Source organism: Phoca vitulina, unplaced genomic scaffold, assembly GCF_004348235.1.
Source record: "Phoca vitulina isolate PV1807 unplaced genomic scaffold, GSC_HSeal_1.0 scaffold9, whole genome shotgun sequence".
Lineage (NCBI taxonomy): Eukaryota > Metazoa > Chordata > Mammalia > Carnivora > Phocidae > Phoca > Phoca vitulina.
Genome location: NW_022589712.1, coordinates 26,437,544 through 26,455,742, shown reverse-complemented (window position 1 = coordinate 26,455,742; position 18,199 = coordinate 26,437,544). Strand labels below are relative to the sequence as shown.

At 39.7% G+C, this 18,199-nt stretch overlaps 1 protein-coding gene across 1 annotated transcript in view; it reads left to right on the top strand.

The window, feature by feature from the left end:
• The window catches only part of ARFGEF3 (ARFGEF family member 3), a 165,562-nt gene that overhangs the window by 64,068 nt on the left and 83,295 nt on the right, over positions 1 to 18,199 (top strand). The window contains exons 5-8 of the mRNA XM_032407797.1: positions 1,051 to 1,119; positions 10,278 to 10,400; positions 13,807 to 13,849; positions 16,097 to 16,175. Of these exons, the coding sequence (XP_032263688.1) occupies positions 1,051 to 1,119; positions 10,278 to 10,400; positions 13,807 to 13,849; positions 16,097 to 16,175 (314 nt within the window). The remainder of the gene's footprint in view (positions 1 to 1,050; positions 1,120 to 10,277; positions 10,401 to 13,806; positions 13,850 to 16,096; positions 16,176 to 18,199) is intronic.

The window sequence follows — 18,199 nt, the reverse complement described above, 5'->3', positions numbered from 1 at the left end:
AGTGTCGCCTCTTATCTACAAAATTAGAAACAATTTTTAAAATGCCACAGGCTTTTGTTAGTCTGTTCTGTAATAGCTCTGCAAGTACAAAGTGAAATTTTTAGTGGTCGTTAAAGATCTTGCAAATGTCACCAACTCATTATCTAGTAGAATAAGGGTCACCTGAGACGAATAAATAAGTAAATGCTGGGCAGCATCTGGGGGGATGTTATAGGAGGGAAGGGGAAAGTGCCTATTAAAGACTTTCTCATCCCATGGGGATCTGGGAAGGGGACAGGAGCAGAAAGTACAATGACGCCTGGGTCTAGGAAGAGGATGGGACAGATCGCACGGTGGTTCAGGGCATGGAGTCAGATTACTTGGGTTCAAATCTCAGCTGTACAGCTTGTTACTTGTGTGGTCTTAGTGGCTTTTTAATCTTTCTGAGCATCAGTTTCTTTATCAGGGAAATAAGGACAATAATACCACATTTATTAGAAGTATCAACCTAGATAATTCACACACCATGTGTAACACTGAGCCTGTTATTACTGGATGGACCTCCTAGAGTTGCTGAGGAATGCTCTTTCTGGACCCAGTCTTGCAGTGGCCCTTCCCTGGAGGGAGAGGGTAGCTCCCTTAGTTATTACAGTAGTAGCCTCTGTTTTATTGGGCAATGTGTGGCCGCTCATTAGAGAGCAGTGAGTAGCATGAGAAGAAACATTAGATAAAGCAAAGAGCAGGGTCGCCTGTGTGGCTCAGTCGGTTAAGCATCTGCCTTTGGCTCAGGTCATGATCTCAGGGTCCTGGGATTGAGCACCACATCAGGCTCCCTGCTCAGCGGGGAGTGTGCTTCTCCCTTTCCCTCTGCCTGCCACTCCTCCTGCTTGTGCTTTCTCTTTCTCTTTCTCTCTCTGTCAAATGAATAAATAAAATCTTTAAAAAAATAAAGCAAAGAGCAAAGGAGTCATAAAAACAGGGCTACTCAAATGATATGTGAAACCGTATTTCTGTTTATTTCTAAATTTTTAACCCTTTCTCCCTTCCTCCCTCACCTCCTGGTTGCTAAAGGTTTTACTCTGCATCACCTACACCCCGACATTTGACCTGAACGGGAGCGCTGTGCTGAAGATTGCAGAGGTGAGTGCCCAGTCCTCCCCAGCATGCACGTGCTCTGCTCCTTTCCTGCCTGCTCACAGCTGCCTCCCCACAGGCTGGGAGAAGTCCCGGGGGGAGCTGAGGCCCAGCAGTGAGGTGAGCCCTTCTCTGATCATTACCTTGGGGAGTTTCCACTAAGGAATTGATCTGTAGGAAGCAGGCTGTGGGCTCTGCCATCCTTGGTCATAATGCTCTGCATGCTTTGGTTTGCTTCATTTGAGGTTTTAAAATGGAAATAACAGTACTGGTTCTCCCAATGCTACTACACCTGGGTGCTGTGCCTCGTTTCGCTTTCTGAGTCTATTTTTATTAAGAATAATTGAAAAACATTTGATTTTAAAAAATGGTTTTTAAGAAACCAGGTATGAGAATGAGAGAGACATTTACTGATGAAATTCCAGGCCTGTCTCCTAAATCCCGATGAACACATTTTGTAACTATCATTGGAAAGCCTTCTCTTTCCCATCTGTGTTGCAGGCTAGGGAACTGTGCACCTTCCAGCACTCCCAAGAGTGTGTCCAACAGAATTCTTGGCTTCTCCAATGCCTGGCAGATGCCTCCGGCTTTTGGAAACATTAGCATTCCAAAGCTATACTTTAATACGCTTAGAATAATTTTCCTTCCACTTCTTGAAAAGAGTATCTTCAGAATTCATGTGTTTTGACAGGAGTACATGTGCAGACCTCGAAGAGGCAATGATATTCTAAATTCCGAAATTAGGAAGAAAAAGAAAGCTTAACCGTCAGCACTCATGGGTATTATTTTTTACAGTAATGATCATTTCTTGAGTATACCAGGTAGATACTTAGCATCTTGCACATATTTTCTTTTTTTTTTCTTTTTCTCATTGTTGAGATATAATAGACAAACAAAAATTCTATATATTTTAAGTCTACAACTCGATATTTTGATATACATACACATTGTGAAATAACTACCACAATGAAACTAAAATATCCATCAACTCACATAGTTAACCTTATCATGAGTAGTATTTATATTGGCCTCTACATGTGCCTTCTATGGTATTGTGTGGCATTGAAGAGTGAAGATTAAGAGAAAATCATTTAGCTGACCTCTAACTACAATATAAATTCCCAAATGTGTATTTATATAGGTGGAAAGAACACTTTTCTTTAACCTATTTATATGTTTTACTCCATATAAGTAAAGAAGTAGGATAGCTATCAGTAATTTTTTTCAATTGATTTTTAAGGGACACCTATGTGTGTTCTTATTATTCGCAGGTTCCCTTTTTTGTTGTGTGTGTGGTGAGAACACTTAACCTGAAATCTACCTTAACACATTTCTAAGTGTACAGTGCGGTAACGTTACCCACAGGCACCATGTTGCTCAGCAGGTGTCTAGAACTTATTCATTTCGTGTAACTGAAACTTTAGACCCACTGAAGAGTGACTCCCTACTCCGCCCTCCCCTCAGCCCCTGGCGATTACCAGCCTACTCTCTGGATGCATTGGACTATTTTAGGTATCCCATGTCAGTTCGCTTTTAAAATGACAAATGTGGTTTCTGATTAGAGCAAGAAAACAGGTTGGCATCTACGTAGCCTGTTAGCCCTTTGCCATGTGAAGGGCAAGAAGGGAAGTGCAGCTGTTCCTGTCTAGCCAGCCCCACACCCCCACTGCTGATGGAGCTTGGGGGGTGGGCGGGCACAGGTTGTTTCAGGACCTTCAAGAGGGGAGGAGAGCTACCAGGAGTTCCCAAGCTGCTTTCCGGAGGAAGAGGACAAGGTTGCCTTTACCATCCTCCCAGGAACCAGTTTTTGAATGAGAATCTGATCAAGATGTCATTCCTGAGCAGTGGACACACTACCCTGACCTGCCCAAGTTCAGGCTGTTTACGGAGGGTAGCTAGAAACCAGAGTAGAGACTCAGCAGGCCTTTCCAGATAGAATAAAATATCAAAACACAGTGGTCTCTACCAAAACCTATAAAGGAAAAACAAAGCTTTTTTTTCGTTTTTTGGAAAAAAAAAAAAAAAAAATCTCAGCCCCAAAGCAATATAGAGTTTAGCGGCAAGAAGGGCTCGGAGCTCCGGAGCTCCGGGCTCTGGGGGAGCACTGTTTGGATGTAAATCCCAGCTCTACCACCTCCCACCCGCCTGCGGTGTTGCCGTGGCTACCTCCCTGGGCCTGCGTTTGTTCTCTGTGAAAGCAGTGTGAGCAGTGTGCTTGTGCCATTTGGACAAGGGAGATAGAATCCATGGAAGAAGCTGTTAGTGTAGACCCATCCTCACAGTAAGTTCATGCCACTGCCATTAGGAGCTGCAGGTTGATGATGATGTCCACATTGCGCTGGACAGTGCCGATCTGGCCAGGACCCTGAAAGGGTCACCATTATGTAATCTGGCACAGAATGAGCAGATCTATTTATATGAAAAGCATAGCAACAATTTATAACTATAAGCATATGGATCCGTAGTTACAAATACTAGATTATTAGATGAATCATATATAGATAATTTAAGAAAGAATAGTAGTAGAACCATCTGAAATCATTATTTACATTAGCTCCACAAGAGAGGAATAAACGTTTTTCTCACTGGCCCTAGTTCCTCAAATTTGCAAAACAGCTCAGAGCCTTTCAGTTCTCACCATAGAAATCACTTAAGAAGTGATTTTGCATCAACAAAAAGAATTAACTATGTAAGAAAGTTACACTGCCACAAAAAATAATAGCGTTCCGTAGACTTAAGCGCAGTAATTTTGCAGGTTCTCAAGTGCTTCTCTCCTGCTCATTTAGCCTTTGAAGGTCTACATCTCGGTTTTGAAAGCAGGACCTCTCAGCCTAAAACCACCACTTAGCTCCTGGGAGCCTTCTTAGTTGTATCTGAACTTTTCATAAAAATAAGTCTTTAACTTAATGAAAAAAGAATGTTCTGTTGTCACTTTTGCTATAGCTTGGGAAACAATTTATAAAAACACCTTAAAATCAGCCATTTGAATCCTGTGGAAATATTGAGAAAGAATCCAGACATTCTCTTCTTTTTTACCCTGATGCACAGTGACTATTACTCAAGAACAGTGTTTACCCTGAAACCTGTTGATCAGGAAATGGGGATGTGTACTTAACTATGAAAAATGAGGCCATTTCCCCAAGGCACTGTTGAAACTATTAAAGGATCATTAAGCACTCAAAAGGTAAATAAAGCCTTCATTTGTATGTCTAACTTTAACTTGCTTAAGTAAACTGTAATAATGAAAGTTTTTCAGATCACAGTTTTTCATGATACAGGAGGAATAAGACATATCATCAAATTTGGAAGTGGGTAATTATGAAATATGCAATATGTGTTTTCTGTTCAATTTCATGAATAATCAGAAATAAAAACTCCCTATGGATACATAATCTTTCTCGTCATTGGTTGAAAGCTAGACAAGATTTCTCTTAGTATGATGCCCAAATTAGCAGATCTGCTGTTGAGTTTTCCAAGGGTAGTTACCTTAATATTGGAAAAAGCTGTGGGAGTAAAAATTGCCAAAGTCTTTGGGTAAAGGAAGAAGAGAAGCCATAGCCAGAAGCTCTGTGGAGTGAATTTGAAAATGGTTAATGTTCCATTGGAAAGATTCCGGGTGTATTCTCATGGCTGCTCAAGGCTCCTCTGTGGGATTTTTCAAAGTGAGAAAGCCTTGTTTATAAATATATATTTGCTGGTTTGATCTAATTGACTCATAGGAAACTTCGAGTCTTTGATCCTTGTCAAGTTCCAAGCAAAGTCTGTCTCAAAGACCATTCTTTTTCTTTAAGATTCTTAGTTTCAGGGTCCTCCCTCTTTCACTCCATCTATCCATCCATCCCTCAATTGCAAAACACTGGTTAATAATAGTAACCAGCTAATAATGGTAGTTACTAGCCTTTGAGTCCCTAGGGTATGTCAATAAGTTGTGTTTTTTGTACATTCTCCTCTCATCTTTACCCCAACCAAGACAGATAAAGAATCCCAAGAAAAATGAGGGTAATTTGCTTGTCCAAGTTTCTACTGTGAGACATTCAACTTCAGACTTTTTATATTTCAAATATGGACTGTTAACCACCATGGTATATTGCTTCCTCACTCCTATCAGTCTTAGAAAATGTTAGTAGGATCTTGCCATAATAATATTGGCAACCAGCTGAAATTCTTAGGAGTCTCATCCACCTTGGATCTTTACCATGGTGCTTAGTTAAAAAATGGCTGTATGGTGTTTTCACATGTGAAGCAGAAGTATTGATAAATTTTACTTTTTTGTGACCATAGATTCAAGTGACTGTCAGGCAGGTGCCACTTTCTTGGGTATCTTCATGTATTGATACTCAGTTTATCTTTTCTGAGCATTATGCTAGCATCAGATGATCTGATGTTTATGTGTTTATAGTTTTGTTTAGTGTCACTTGTTACCCCGGAGAGTTTAAAACCATTAAGGCTGAAGACCTGCTACCAATTCAATGATTCTAGTTGTCACTAAAGTATTTTTTTTTTTAATTGGGCTGACTTCTACCTCCTGAATGTTCAATGATACTTTTTTTTTTAGTTTAATGTAGTAGCATTATTCCTGAGACATACAGCAAATAAAATATTCTACAGTTAAGGAGCAGATTAGTCTGCAGATAAAATCCAGAAAAAAAGTACACAGGTGACCCAGTCAGTTTTTCTTGGAAGCATCTTGTTTGTTATGTTCTCTCTAAAAATGGGAGGAGTAACCCCACCTCCTGGCAAGAAAACTGGTCAAGGGAGCCCAGCCCGGACTGTTATCTCAAATTGGCTGAGGCCACTGAAGTAAGGCAATCCCGTTCTAAGGAACGTCTCCACTTTCCCTTCTGGAAACCATTTCTTTTCTTCCTTCTGGGCCTGTTTCTTTACTGACTCTGATTTGACTCCTCTGAAGTGTCTGTTCTTCGGTTGTTTGCTGCTGGACAGGCTTTGAGCAAACGAGTCCTTTTGCAAAGACTTTCCACACTTCCCTGTAATGTCTGACTTACACAGCTCTTAAAAGAACTTATATGGAGTTAGAAGACACACAGAACAGTGCAGAGATCCTCTCTACTTCATTTTGAGGTAATTCATAGGGCAGAGGCTAGAGTTCAATAGACCTTCTGTAGACCAAGGTGCAGGAATTAAAGGGTTGAGGTGTCTTAAGCCATTTTAATATGCCAGCTTAAGCCAAGAAGAATATGGAGGAGGAAGGGGGAAGTCACAATCAGAGGTGTCCATGTATGCTTGGGCACTTTAAAATTTTTCCAAAAGGAAAACCAGCAAATTTCCCCACCCAGCATTGTGGTCCAACTTACTTACACACATATTTCTTAGGAATAATAAAATAACTTCAGTTCACTCTGTGTGTGTGGGGGGGGAGGGGTGTGCGCACACACCCATGTGCATCAGCATGAGGTGCCTTCTGTCACATACCCACCTGTTACAGCTGTTCACCTGGAAACGGCCTGGCCACCGAGTTGTCATCGTGATTCAATGTAGAGTTTAGACTTGTAGTAATAACGAAAATTGTCTATGGTTCTAATGTGAGCAGCAAGCTTTCATAATCTTCCCTATATAAAAAGACATTTCTTCTGCTTTCTTGTAGCTTAATCTTTGATCTTTCTATGTTTTATCACCAGAAATTATTTTTCATCTCCATAAAAATTTTCCCATTGAAAACATACTAGCTCTTCTGTTTATGGAACTTGTTACTCAGTATCATGCACGGTTTTAACAAAGATTTGCCAGGATCCCCGTTCAGATAGGAAAGAGAAGGCAAATGCACAGTTGAACAAAGTGAAGGTCATATGTATTTTGCAAAGCTAAACAGATTTCTCTTGTGGCGGCTACTTTAAAATTTGTTATCACTTTGGCCAGTGTTGAGTATCGACTACATCCTATTATGCTGCTTCATATGAAATAACAATGATTCTGCCCTGGGTTTAACCTCGTACTGTTATTTATCAGTCTTCTTCCTTGAAGATACTGCTTACTTTTGTTGCCTGTGTATGGCTTGCAGACTTGTGTTTTCTTGTTCTTTTTCCTTCTTCTTTCGGCATTTGTTTTGCCTTATTAACTCTGTGGTTTTGCCCTCAGCTGTGTGTCGCATGCCATAAAGCTGGACGTCCACAAATGCATGAAATGGTTAAAAGGTCCATTACGAAACTCCTCACTGCCCTGTGTCTTCGTGCGCTCCCTGGCCACCAGGGTCCTGTGGCTTTTCACAAGGTATTTGACTTGGCCCTTTGAGCCTCTGGCAGAGAAACAGGACTGGGGCTCTTAAGTGTCAACTCTGCACTACGAAAGCAAAGGGCACGGGGAGGTAGAAGTGCCACCGGAAATACTACACGAGGAAATTGATGAGCCTTCTCCCAGAAACTCAGCCTGCCTTTGGACTTGCTATTCTCTCAACTTCTCTGATTCAGTGCGCTCATTTTAGCACTACTCCAAGGTAGAGGCAGAAAAACATTTACAAAGTGAAAAAGCATTGGCTTTGAATATAGTGATCAGGTTTATCATGAAAACCCTCATTCTAGGACCCTTCCTGGTTTACCAGTTTATTGTGATTATAGAAAGTATGAGAACCTTTTTTTTCTTTTTAGAAGATGTCAAGATAGCTGATAGAGCATTTCTTTCTGTGGACTTAAAGATAGTGATATTATCAGGTACATGGTCATTTTTATATTTAAAAGGATACCCTTTTATCATAGTAAGTACTTCACACATCCAACTTTAGCAGGATGAGCTTCTTAGATTAACCCTTTTTTTTTTTTTTAATTTATTTAAGTAGCCTCCACACCCAGCACGGAGCCCACCACGGGGCTTGAACTCACAACCCTGAGATCAAGACCTGAGCTGAGATCAACAGTCGATGTTTAACCAACTGAGTCACCCAGGTGCCCCAGATCAATACCTTTTTTTTTTTTTTTTTAAAGCAGCGTAAACATGCAATGAGTCATTCCCAGTATTGTACCCCTGGGATTAGCAACTAGCCACTAGAAGTGGTAGTGACGTTAAAACTCAAAGAAATGCATTTGGTATTTAGGAAGTTCTTGCCCGGTTACTGTACCGTATGCATTACATAAACTCCAGTTCCTCAGCTGTGCTTTCTTTCATGGGTCTAAAGTGACCGATAAAAGTTTTGAAGGGAGGTTGTAGAGCTGATATTGCTGTCCAAATTTAAAAGAATCATGCTTAGATTATGAGTTCAACTCTCGAAATAGCTACTCTTTCATCTTTAATGCTTCTGCAGCTTCAAGATCCCCCCTCAATTTATGTCAGAGCTCAGAGATCTTAAAGATCGACAGCTATAAAGATTTCTGGGGAGAATGTAGGCTTTAAAGAAAACTGTTAAATTTTGAGGCACGAGTAGTCCTGCTGTGCCTAATGACACTATTGAGAATTTGTTGCATCAAAGGGAAGCACCGCACTCATTTGGGTGTATTTCCCGGGTTTGTGCATCATTTCATGACGTGCCAAGTAAACGCCTTCAGGGATTAAGACACCTTTTTTTCTACGTATGTGTAGTTTGTGCCTTCACTTACATTATAATCCATGATCATTGGAGAAAATGAATTTAAAACTGACGTGCCCTTCAATGGTAATTTGAAAAATAAATTATTTTGGAAATTACTTCTCTTTTTTAGCTAAAAATGAATTAATCTAAGCCAACTTCCAATTAAATGTATGAGTTTTAAATGCTCACTTGGACTATTAAGCATTCAATAGATAAATTTAACTGTTGGAAAATATTCACTTTTACATCATTATTTTACCAAAAAGGTTATGACAGTGAGGCCTGACAGAAAGTTCCAGCATAAGCAGTAGTAGCCACAAAGGTTAACACTTAGTATCTCTTCCATGTGACTTCTCATCCATCAAATTAAGTTTGTCATTGAGGTGAGAACACTTTGTTTTTGTTGTAGATAATCTCAGAGTTATTCCTAGAAAAATAATTTTGGTACATTAAATCTCTTTCTTTTTGTGGGTCTAAATATACTTAGTAAACAGGAAAGGATGACCTAACTGATGGACAGAAGATAGCAGGTATATTTAAAGTGCACATTTATTGTTATGCCCATCCCTATAGCTTCCAGAAGACTTAGAGGCAATAAAATCTGAAAAGTCATAACATTAAACATCATCATCATCCAATAAGGGATTTTTTTTTTTCCCAAATTGGGATTTCTTCATGCTTGCAGCCCTCAGGGGGTCTTCCCAGGTCCAAGCAGACATTCAGATTTGCAAGACCCAAATAGGCCACAATTGGCATTATTATTTGCTTCATAGATACATACCAGGGAAGAGAAGCAGGGCCCTGGCAGGCATTTCTCTCTCCCAGGAAGGAGTCCTTGCAGCAGTCCAGCGGCTAGTCTGTGGCTCTCAAATGTCAGCCTCGGAGCAAGAAGACGTGAGCCACCTTGGTGGGTGCAGTCATCTTGGCTTAGGAGCCCCCATGTTTCCACCATGGAGGAACCCGAATTCCATACCAACTCCAAGAGCAGAGCTGGCCGACATCCCTCAGAGGACGTGAGCAACGACAAGATTCACCCAGGGAACCCAAACCTGTGCCTTCTCACCAAGTTTTTAAAGTCCATCCACAGTTTTCCCAATTCAGATGCAGCTTAGTAATTGAGAGACACTTTCACCCTAAGCCATGCTGCTTAGTAACCCAGCCAATGGTCCACCTTTATCGGGTGTCCAGAAGAACACAGCTAGGGAGTTAATCCAAGATCAAACTTGTTTATAGTGCAGGAGAAAGGGATTCACTAGCCCTTTCCCCATACTTGATAACTCAGGAGTGAGTAAATTCTGTTCCTGGCTGGCCATGGAAGGAGCCTTTCCTGACTAATTTCCAACCATCTGAGTTTGCGCTCAGTAGAATTATTTGGCATATCTAAAAAATCACTAATTTGCATTCTCCTATGATGCTCAGAATAGTAAGTTCTGAGAGTGATAATCTTTAGGAAAATGTTACTTGCCTATAGGCTTAAAAACAAATTTTCAGGGATTTTAAATATTTATAGTGCTCATCGATAATTAGTCCTAAATCAGGCTGACTTTCTATTCAAGAGGGATTTAATATCCTCTCTGGTTAATTCCAAAGCATGTTGGTAATGAACTGATATCTACAGAGCGTATATGTTGCTATCTTATCTCTTTACCAGGTGTGCATTGAGACATACATATGTAGCTGTCACCAGCGTAGTATAAACACTGCTGTGCGGGCAACTCTCAGTCAAATGCTGAGTGACTTGACTTTACAGTTACGACAAAGGCAGGAAAACACGGTGAGCGGGCCTGCCGGCGTCCCTGTGTAACTAACTGCATGCTGTGTGTCCCACATCGTAGATGCTCCGTCCCCCACCTGCTGCCAGGGAGGCTTCCTCCTGAAACAGTAGGAGGGGCTTGCTTGGTTTAGAAGAACGTTTATTTATATAAATTAAGCTCTTTATATTTTTGCCTGTTTAAAGTCTTGAGAGTTGTTTTTCCTTATGGTTCCTATCATTTTTTAGTCATTATTTTATAATTAACTTCTGTTTTTTTAATCATTTTTTAAACTCAGATTGAAAACTTTTTTATAAAAACATTGTATTAATTTGCTAACAGATACCAGAAGTAAGTTCAAAATTAGGAAAAATTAATAGCAATTAATTACCTGCTTTGAGGTTTGGTGTCGGTTTCTCTTTGTTAACTAAAATATTGTTCCAGGAGATCTTCCTTCACCTGCTGGGGCCATCAGGGTAAAGCTCAATTTGCCTTCTCTCTGTCACCAAAGCCCGTTGGAGCTTATTGATCTAAACTTGAACAGATTGTCTAAAATTGAGCGTTCCCGGGAAAAATGTAAATGTAATTGGCTTCTCATATATTTTATCCTTGGGGAATGTTAATGAAGAATGATTCTTCTTTAAAATAAGTATGTGGGTTTTTTTTATCTGCTTCTGAATAATTCAGATTAAAATTCTTTAAAAATCTGCAAGAAGTATTCTGAAATGAACACTTTAGTCTCTAGAATAGGAAATCTCAGTGGCAGTCTGAAATATCTCAGAAATTAACTTTACAGAAATGAAGATCTCATGTTTAACTTAAATCATTCTAATTTTTACCTTCAATTATTTTCTAATTTTTAGAGTTGAGTGGAACCTTAGGGTTTGTCTAGTCAAATTCTTTTATCCCTCATTTTACAGATGAGGAAGATGAAGCCCAGAGGGGTGAAATTAAATTCATTTTAGAATGAATGAGCTTATCAGTGAAAGAGCCAGAACTAAGCCCCTTGGCTCCTAACTGCTGCCGTGGCAGCCAGGTCTGAGAAAGCAATACTAGTCTGAAAAAGCAAATACTGATTTTTTTTTTTATGTTTGCTATGTCCACAGCCCAAGTTTCTATTAAAAAATTGTTTTATCTCAAGATACTATTACCTTAGGTTACCCTTTGTTAAAAACTACTTCATTTAAACTAGGATTTTGCATCTGATAGCATGGGACTAGTAGTTAAAAAGAAATTCATATTATAAATAGAAAACATGCTAAGGAAAAAACACTTAAGAAAAAGTGTTAAAAACACATTTTAATAGAAGTAAACCTGAGACGTAGAAAATCTTACATTAATCATACACTCATAGTTCATCCTTGCTAAATGGCAACGTGATGAAATAATTTAATACTAATGGTGTCTTAATGTTTTAAGATGAAACATTTAAATGAAACTTTGTAGTTTCAAATTGATTTCAATTGTATCCCTTCACTTAATCTTATTTTTAAATTTTAAGGAGGAGAATATTAGGTTTCAAGTAAAATGACTCAGCCTTTTAGTTCACATTGCTCTTCTGTAAGAAGGGTGACAGGTAGACTATAGAGGTCTGGATAAAACCCAGAGTGTGTGACTCTTGATCACGGGGTTATGAGTTTGAGCCCCATGTTGTGTGTAGAGATTGCTTAAAAATAAAATCTTAAAAAAAAAAAACAAAAAACCCAAAACTTAGAGGGTTATCTGCCTCTGCTTGTGGTATTATATGTCTAATCAGCCCTTTGGTCCTGCTCATCACTGACCATCTGGACTTACCCAACCTGAGGCAAGATCCCAAATTAGGTGGAAAATTAGTGTTTCCTGTCATTTCCTTTCTATTACTCATGCAGTCCCCAGAGATGTTTCCATGTCCCAGAAAAGTAATTCTCAGGATGCTAATATTTAAAGCACATGGGATATCTACTAGAGGGAGACCTAAGTTTTGTCAGCTAAGAATGGTGATTTTTAAAAAGCTAATAAAGGGAAGTGGTCTATAGGAGTGGCAAGGTTCATTCAAAGGAGACATGTCTTCTCCCATGGCATACCTAGCCTTACCTCGGGAAGATGTGTAGTGTGTAGCACGACCCGTCACAGGAAGGAATCCTGGGCCACCTCAGAATTAGGAAGATTTAAATACAATGGAAAGAAAATAAATCTAGCATGAAATGTACATTTGATCCTTGAACAACATGGGTTTGAACTGTGCAAGTCCACTAATATACAGATTTTCTTCATAAATATAGTACTGTACTTTTTCTTATGATATTCTTACTAACACTTTCTTTTTTCTATCTTACTTTATTAGAAGAATACAGACTATATTACATATAGCATACAAAGTATGTGTTAATTGACTTGTTTATGTTATTGGTAAGGTTTCTACTCAACACAAGGCTCTTAGTAGTCATGTTTTAGGGGAATCCAAAATGACACACAGATTTTTGACTCTACGGTGTGATCAGTTCCCCCAACCCCCGCATTGTTCATGGGTCAACTGCATCTTCAACCTCATGTCCATCCCTACTCCCAGGACAGATTATGCAATTTGATTTTGTACCATCAGGATCTTAGAGTTATTATCAAGCTTTATTGTTGAATTATTTAGATGATGAAAGCCTTTGTTAAATTATAAGTTACTAATTTCAAAAAGCAAAATGCCACATGTAAATACTTAGGGAGTAGGTGGTAGTGTTTCTCCTGTCCTTTAAAAATGAATCGAATGTATTTCCTCCAGAAAATGTTGTTCTACACTCAGTATTTAGCCACTGCTGAGCTGTAGACATTGACGTAGCCTTTCATGATGAATGCTATGGAAGCAGCTGAGCTTGCAAACTGATGAACAAAGAATAGTAAAAATATATGCCCGTAACAAGTTTAAAAGACAAAGCGGTGCCCTGGGATGATTTTTATGTCTGGCAGTTGATCAGCCTGAAAATGCCCTCTTCTCTCCCAGTGCTGAGGTAGGGAGACTGAAGAACCTTTCTATAGACCTGTATTTTAAATTCAGGAACCTGATCCTTCTTATTACTAAGAGTCCTTCAGTAGGTGCCAATCAAAGTGTAGTCTGTGACCTTGGAGCCAACTCTGGCTGTTTACACAGGGCTAGCTCCAAGCCCTAGCTCAGCAGCCTGGAATCATATAGTGCGTAAAGGGCTTAAAGCTTGTTGAAGATTGTGGAGTCTGGAATGAATTATTTTAGGAACTGATGAGCTCAGCTCCAGACATCAGAGTCTTCTCCTAAATACTATGAGTAATGAAATGCTATCAAGACCTGGAGGGTGCACTTAGGAAAGTTAGTTGAGCCCAGAGCACTCAGAATGACATTTGTTCCCTAGAATTTTCCATTGTCTAAGAGTCAGTAATTTTTGTGCCTGAATCTCCTAATTGTCCTGTGTGTGTCTCCCTTCCTAGATAATTGAAAACCCGGATGTCCCACAGGAATTCAGGAATCCAGGTATTGGATTTGATTTTTCTAGTTCAGTTTAAAAAAGCGAGTCTAAGAATGCCCACTGTGTGCTTGGCGCTGGGAATGTAGAGGTGAGTGGGGCTGTCTCAGGGAGCTCTCGGGAGCTTCTGCTTAGCTTTGCCTCACCAGCCAGTACTTCGTCAGCCTTTCCTTAACCTTCCTTCTGGCCCTGCACCCTGCCCCCTGTGCCTGTTTCTGTCCCAACCCTGGGAGAGTCACTCTTCATATACCTTCCTGTTGGACCCTGGGGGTTTTTTGTGGCTTTGGTTTTTTTGTTGTTTTTTTTTTTCTTTGTCATTGTTTTGTTTTTGTTTTGTCTCATTCTCCATGAAGTCACGTTTATAATTGTTAAAATGAGAATTGGCTAGAGGGCTGTGGAAACCTGATCGGCGTAGAGCTATTGTACCGAAGTAAGTTTGTACTTACGAAGTAAGTTTGTTTCATATGAAAAAAATGAATCTCACAGGGAATCTGACAGTAGGACAAACAGCTCAGTGTAAGTGGCAGATGAAATCAAGGTAAGGAATTTCATTCTGACCTAGAGGAAAAGGAAAAACAAAGATCTACCTCTAACTGACAAGCAGTTTGGTTTTTGTTTTTTTCGGTCTTTTGTGTTTCAGTTTGGTAGTATTGTTTTCTGAAAGAGAAATGAAAAATTCAAACCATCTAATTAAAAAAAATGGAAATAGGTTTTATCTCAGATTTTATTCAGTAATTTAAAAAGTACTGGAAAATCTGCTTTTCTTTGATATTTTTGCATGTTCATAATAAGAAAAGGCAGGGGTGAGGGGGAAGGTGGTTACAGAGAGGATGAAAAGGGGAATGAAAGGGGAAGAGAAAAACAGCCAGTCACAATTAGGAGACACAGAGTGAAGGAAAGAAATGAGAAAGGCATTAAGTCATCTCTGAAGGCATTGCTGGAGCATATGGTTTTAATTGCCTCTTGCTCCCCTCTTGGGCTGCAGACCGGAATGGGCTTCAGCACCTTGCCACCTGTGGAAGCTCCCAATGTCGCACTCCACCTGTCGTTTCCTCTCTTGGGCCACCACGGTTCCGTAAAACCTTCACTTTGGTTTTATAAACCAAAGAGGAGGTCCAAGTCCTCTTGGCCAAAGGTTTATCTTTAAAAATATAATATTAGTAAAAACTGGATGGGCTTACTGACATTTATCTAAAACGGAGTTTAAGGACTACTTAATGGGTTTTATTTATTTTTAGTGGTGTCTTATTGTACCTTGTCATTTCTCAGGTTTGTTTCTGCATGGAAGGTCATAAATTCTCAGGATTAGCCATTTCTCCTTCCCGCCCTCCTCTGACTTTACTGTCATTTTCTGTCTTTCACTCTTGCCATTTTTTCTCCATCTACCTTGACCTCATGGTCATTTTTTTTTTTATGTCTACATTCATCAAATACTCAGCCACAGTTGTATAGATCTTTAAAGGTGTTTTAAATGCTTCCACTTTTTACTTCACTGGGCCCAGCAATTCTGTGAGATTGAGATTATTTGTCCCCATTCCACCAAAGGGAGAACTGAAGCTTACCCAAGCTCACGCGGTCAGCAAGTTGTGGACCAGTACCTGAACTAAATTTTACCCTTTCTCCAATACGTTCAGTGCTTCTCTGGGAGTTTTGTTGCTAGCTTCTGGACATGAACATGTTTGGAGGGAAAATTCTTTCTTCTGGCATTGGTCCCTGCTCTGTTAGCAACTGTGTGCCCTGAGGATGCTGGGCAAATAGGTAAAGTAGTACAGGTGGGGACTAAGTTATTTTGCCCTCTTTCCCTATTTCCGTAGTTTGAGAAGCCCATCTTTCGTCCACGCTGCCATGTTTTATCTCTTTGATATAACTCAAATCTGCTCAAGAGATCCAGAAATTCCAAAGGTCAGAATAAGGGATACATTTGTAGTCTACCGGCCTAGATATTGAGAAAATTGTTGTCAGTTGTGTTGTTTCTTAAATTAATCAAGTCTCCATTTGTTAAGTGTGAATGAGTTTTATTTATAATAGTCAACAATGTATCATTTTCTTTCTGAAATGTGTTTTTGAAGTGTTTTACTTCAGAAACAAATAATTATGTTTTCTATGATCATTTTAATGACCTAAGGAAGGCTCAGCATCTGAAAACCTTCTTTTCAGTTCTGAAAACATCAAAAGCAGAGGATGGGAAAGACTGTTGAGGAAGCTTCTAGTGCCCTCTGCCAATGTCTAATGCTTGTAACCTCTTCTGTTTGAAGGGTCGACAGTTGAGTCCCTCTGTGATGACCTTGTCTCTGTGCTCACTGTTCTGTGTGAGAAGCTGCAAGCCGCCATCAAGTAAGTGCCTTCGACATTGGTGTTCTTATTCACCAATGGTGTATTTCTGAGATAACTTTTGCCTACAGCATCACTTACAATTGTAGATTATAGGGACAGTGGTTATCCCCATTGGTATTCACCTGTCATTCCTGAGAAATCGATTCAATGACTTTGGGCAAATCCACATTACCAAATACCATGACTGAAGGATATAATTTTCTCATGAGACATGGGAAAACAATAGCCTAAAAGAAGACTTAATCCCTCTAGCATGGAGCTGAGTGAGAAGAATGTTGGGTAAGAGGTAGTTGACAAAGCTAGTTGATGTATCCTGGGCACGTCCCAGCTGTGTGACTCTAAATGAGTCTTCTCATTGACCTCCGTTAATGGCAAGGATGGGCTCTGTGGTCTTTCTATATTCCTTGTAACATTTCCCAAGCCTGTGAGTTCACATGCATATTTTTGAAAAGAACACATTGCTCTGACTTTTATATACTCATTTTTTTGCATGCCAGTTTAATCCTTGATATTAGATCATATAGATGATATCCAATGCTCCAATTCCCCATGCAGTAAGTTAACTTATTAATTTATGCATCTATGTCATAAAAGGACTAGACTTTCCAAGATGAGATGAAAAGTCTTTACGAGCTACATATATAGTTAATTGCAAAATCTACAACACAATAAGATTCTGAAATGCCCTTTGAGTTACAAAAGACACTATCATTTGCTAGTAACTAGAATATTTGGTAATTCAGAAAACTTTACTCATAGAATTTCCTATATAGTAATAAGCTGGGAGACATAGTCTCGTTGAAACATTAGTGAGGCCTTTCACTTTGCTGGAAAAGTTGCAGAAACTTGTAGGGTTTTTGTTTTTGTTTTCGTTTCTTTTTTAGTAAACTTAGGATTTTTGAAAGCTAAGCTTAGAATGACTTTTCAGAGTTTTTGCCCAACGGTTTCTATATCAGTGTATCCATCATTCCTCTAGATTACCTGCACATTTTGACCAAATTAAGCTCCCTTCACATTAGGCACTTAAACAATGAAGAGACCCATTTAATCCATAGGTAGTACAAGCGAAAAAGAAAAGCGCTTCTTCCACAGTGTTTCTTCCACTGCAAGTTTCTCTCACCCCAGGACCCTAGGCAGAACGTTATTTTGCCTCAGAGGGGATATGTCTAAAAGCAGATGCCGGGTCTAGTTGGCTTCTCCTGTACTCTGCTCAAGTCCCCATCTCCCCTGACCATGGAGAGTTAGGGCCGTAAGCCTGAGACTCAGACTGTGATCCTAACCTCAAGACTCTAACACCAACTACGGTGACCCCATCTGGAGAGTCTTCATGTGACCTGATTACCTTGGGACAGACATTCCAGGTTATGCCTGTTCTGTATGACTGTCATCACCCTCCTTCACTCTTAACAGTGTCCTGCCTGGGACAGGTTACATGTTCACTGTACCCATCCATGACCAGGGTTTAGATTTCTTCTAGTGCTCACTCCTCCCCACCCCCGCCTCGTTCCTCTCCCTTCTAGCAGAGCCAGCTGTTACATCAGAGCTGGGGGATGTTTCTCATTGGCTTGTTTTCTCCTAAGATATAAACATATATGGTGTTTAATCACTATTGGCTCAACTGCATTATCTTTGTTGCACTAGCTGGGTAAGACCCCTGTTCGGCCCCTTACTTCCTCTTGACTTTGGGCAGAGCTCCTAACCACTGTAAGCTTATGTATCCCATAAAATAATTAATATATTATTTATTATTGTTTGTATGTAATATAATATTAGTGATATAAAATATATTAGGGTTTTGGTAAGAATCAAATGAGAAAGTTTACTTAAAAGATAGTTGATTCCCAATAGCCAAAGATTACCTGAGGCTAAGAGAATTTGGTTTATCAACTTGTAATAGTGAGGGAGTCTGTACGCTCTGGGGAGCCTAGGGTATCCAGGCAAAGGATGTTAGGAGGGATTGTTATAGATTTGAACCAGAGCTAGGTGATTTGGAGCGGGTGAAAGGAACTGAAGGTCTGTTCAAA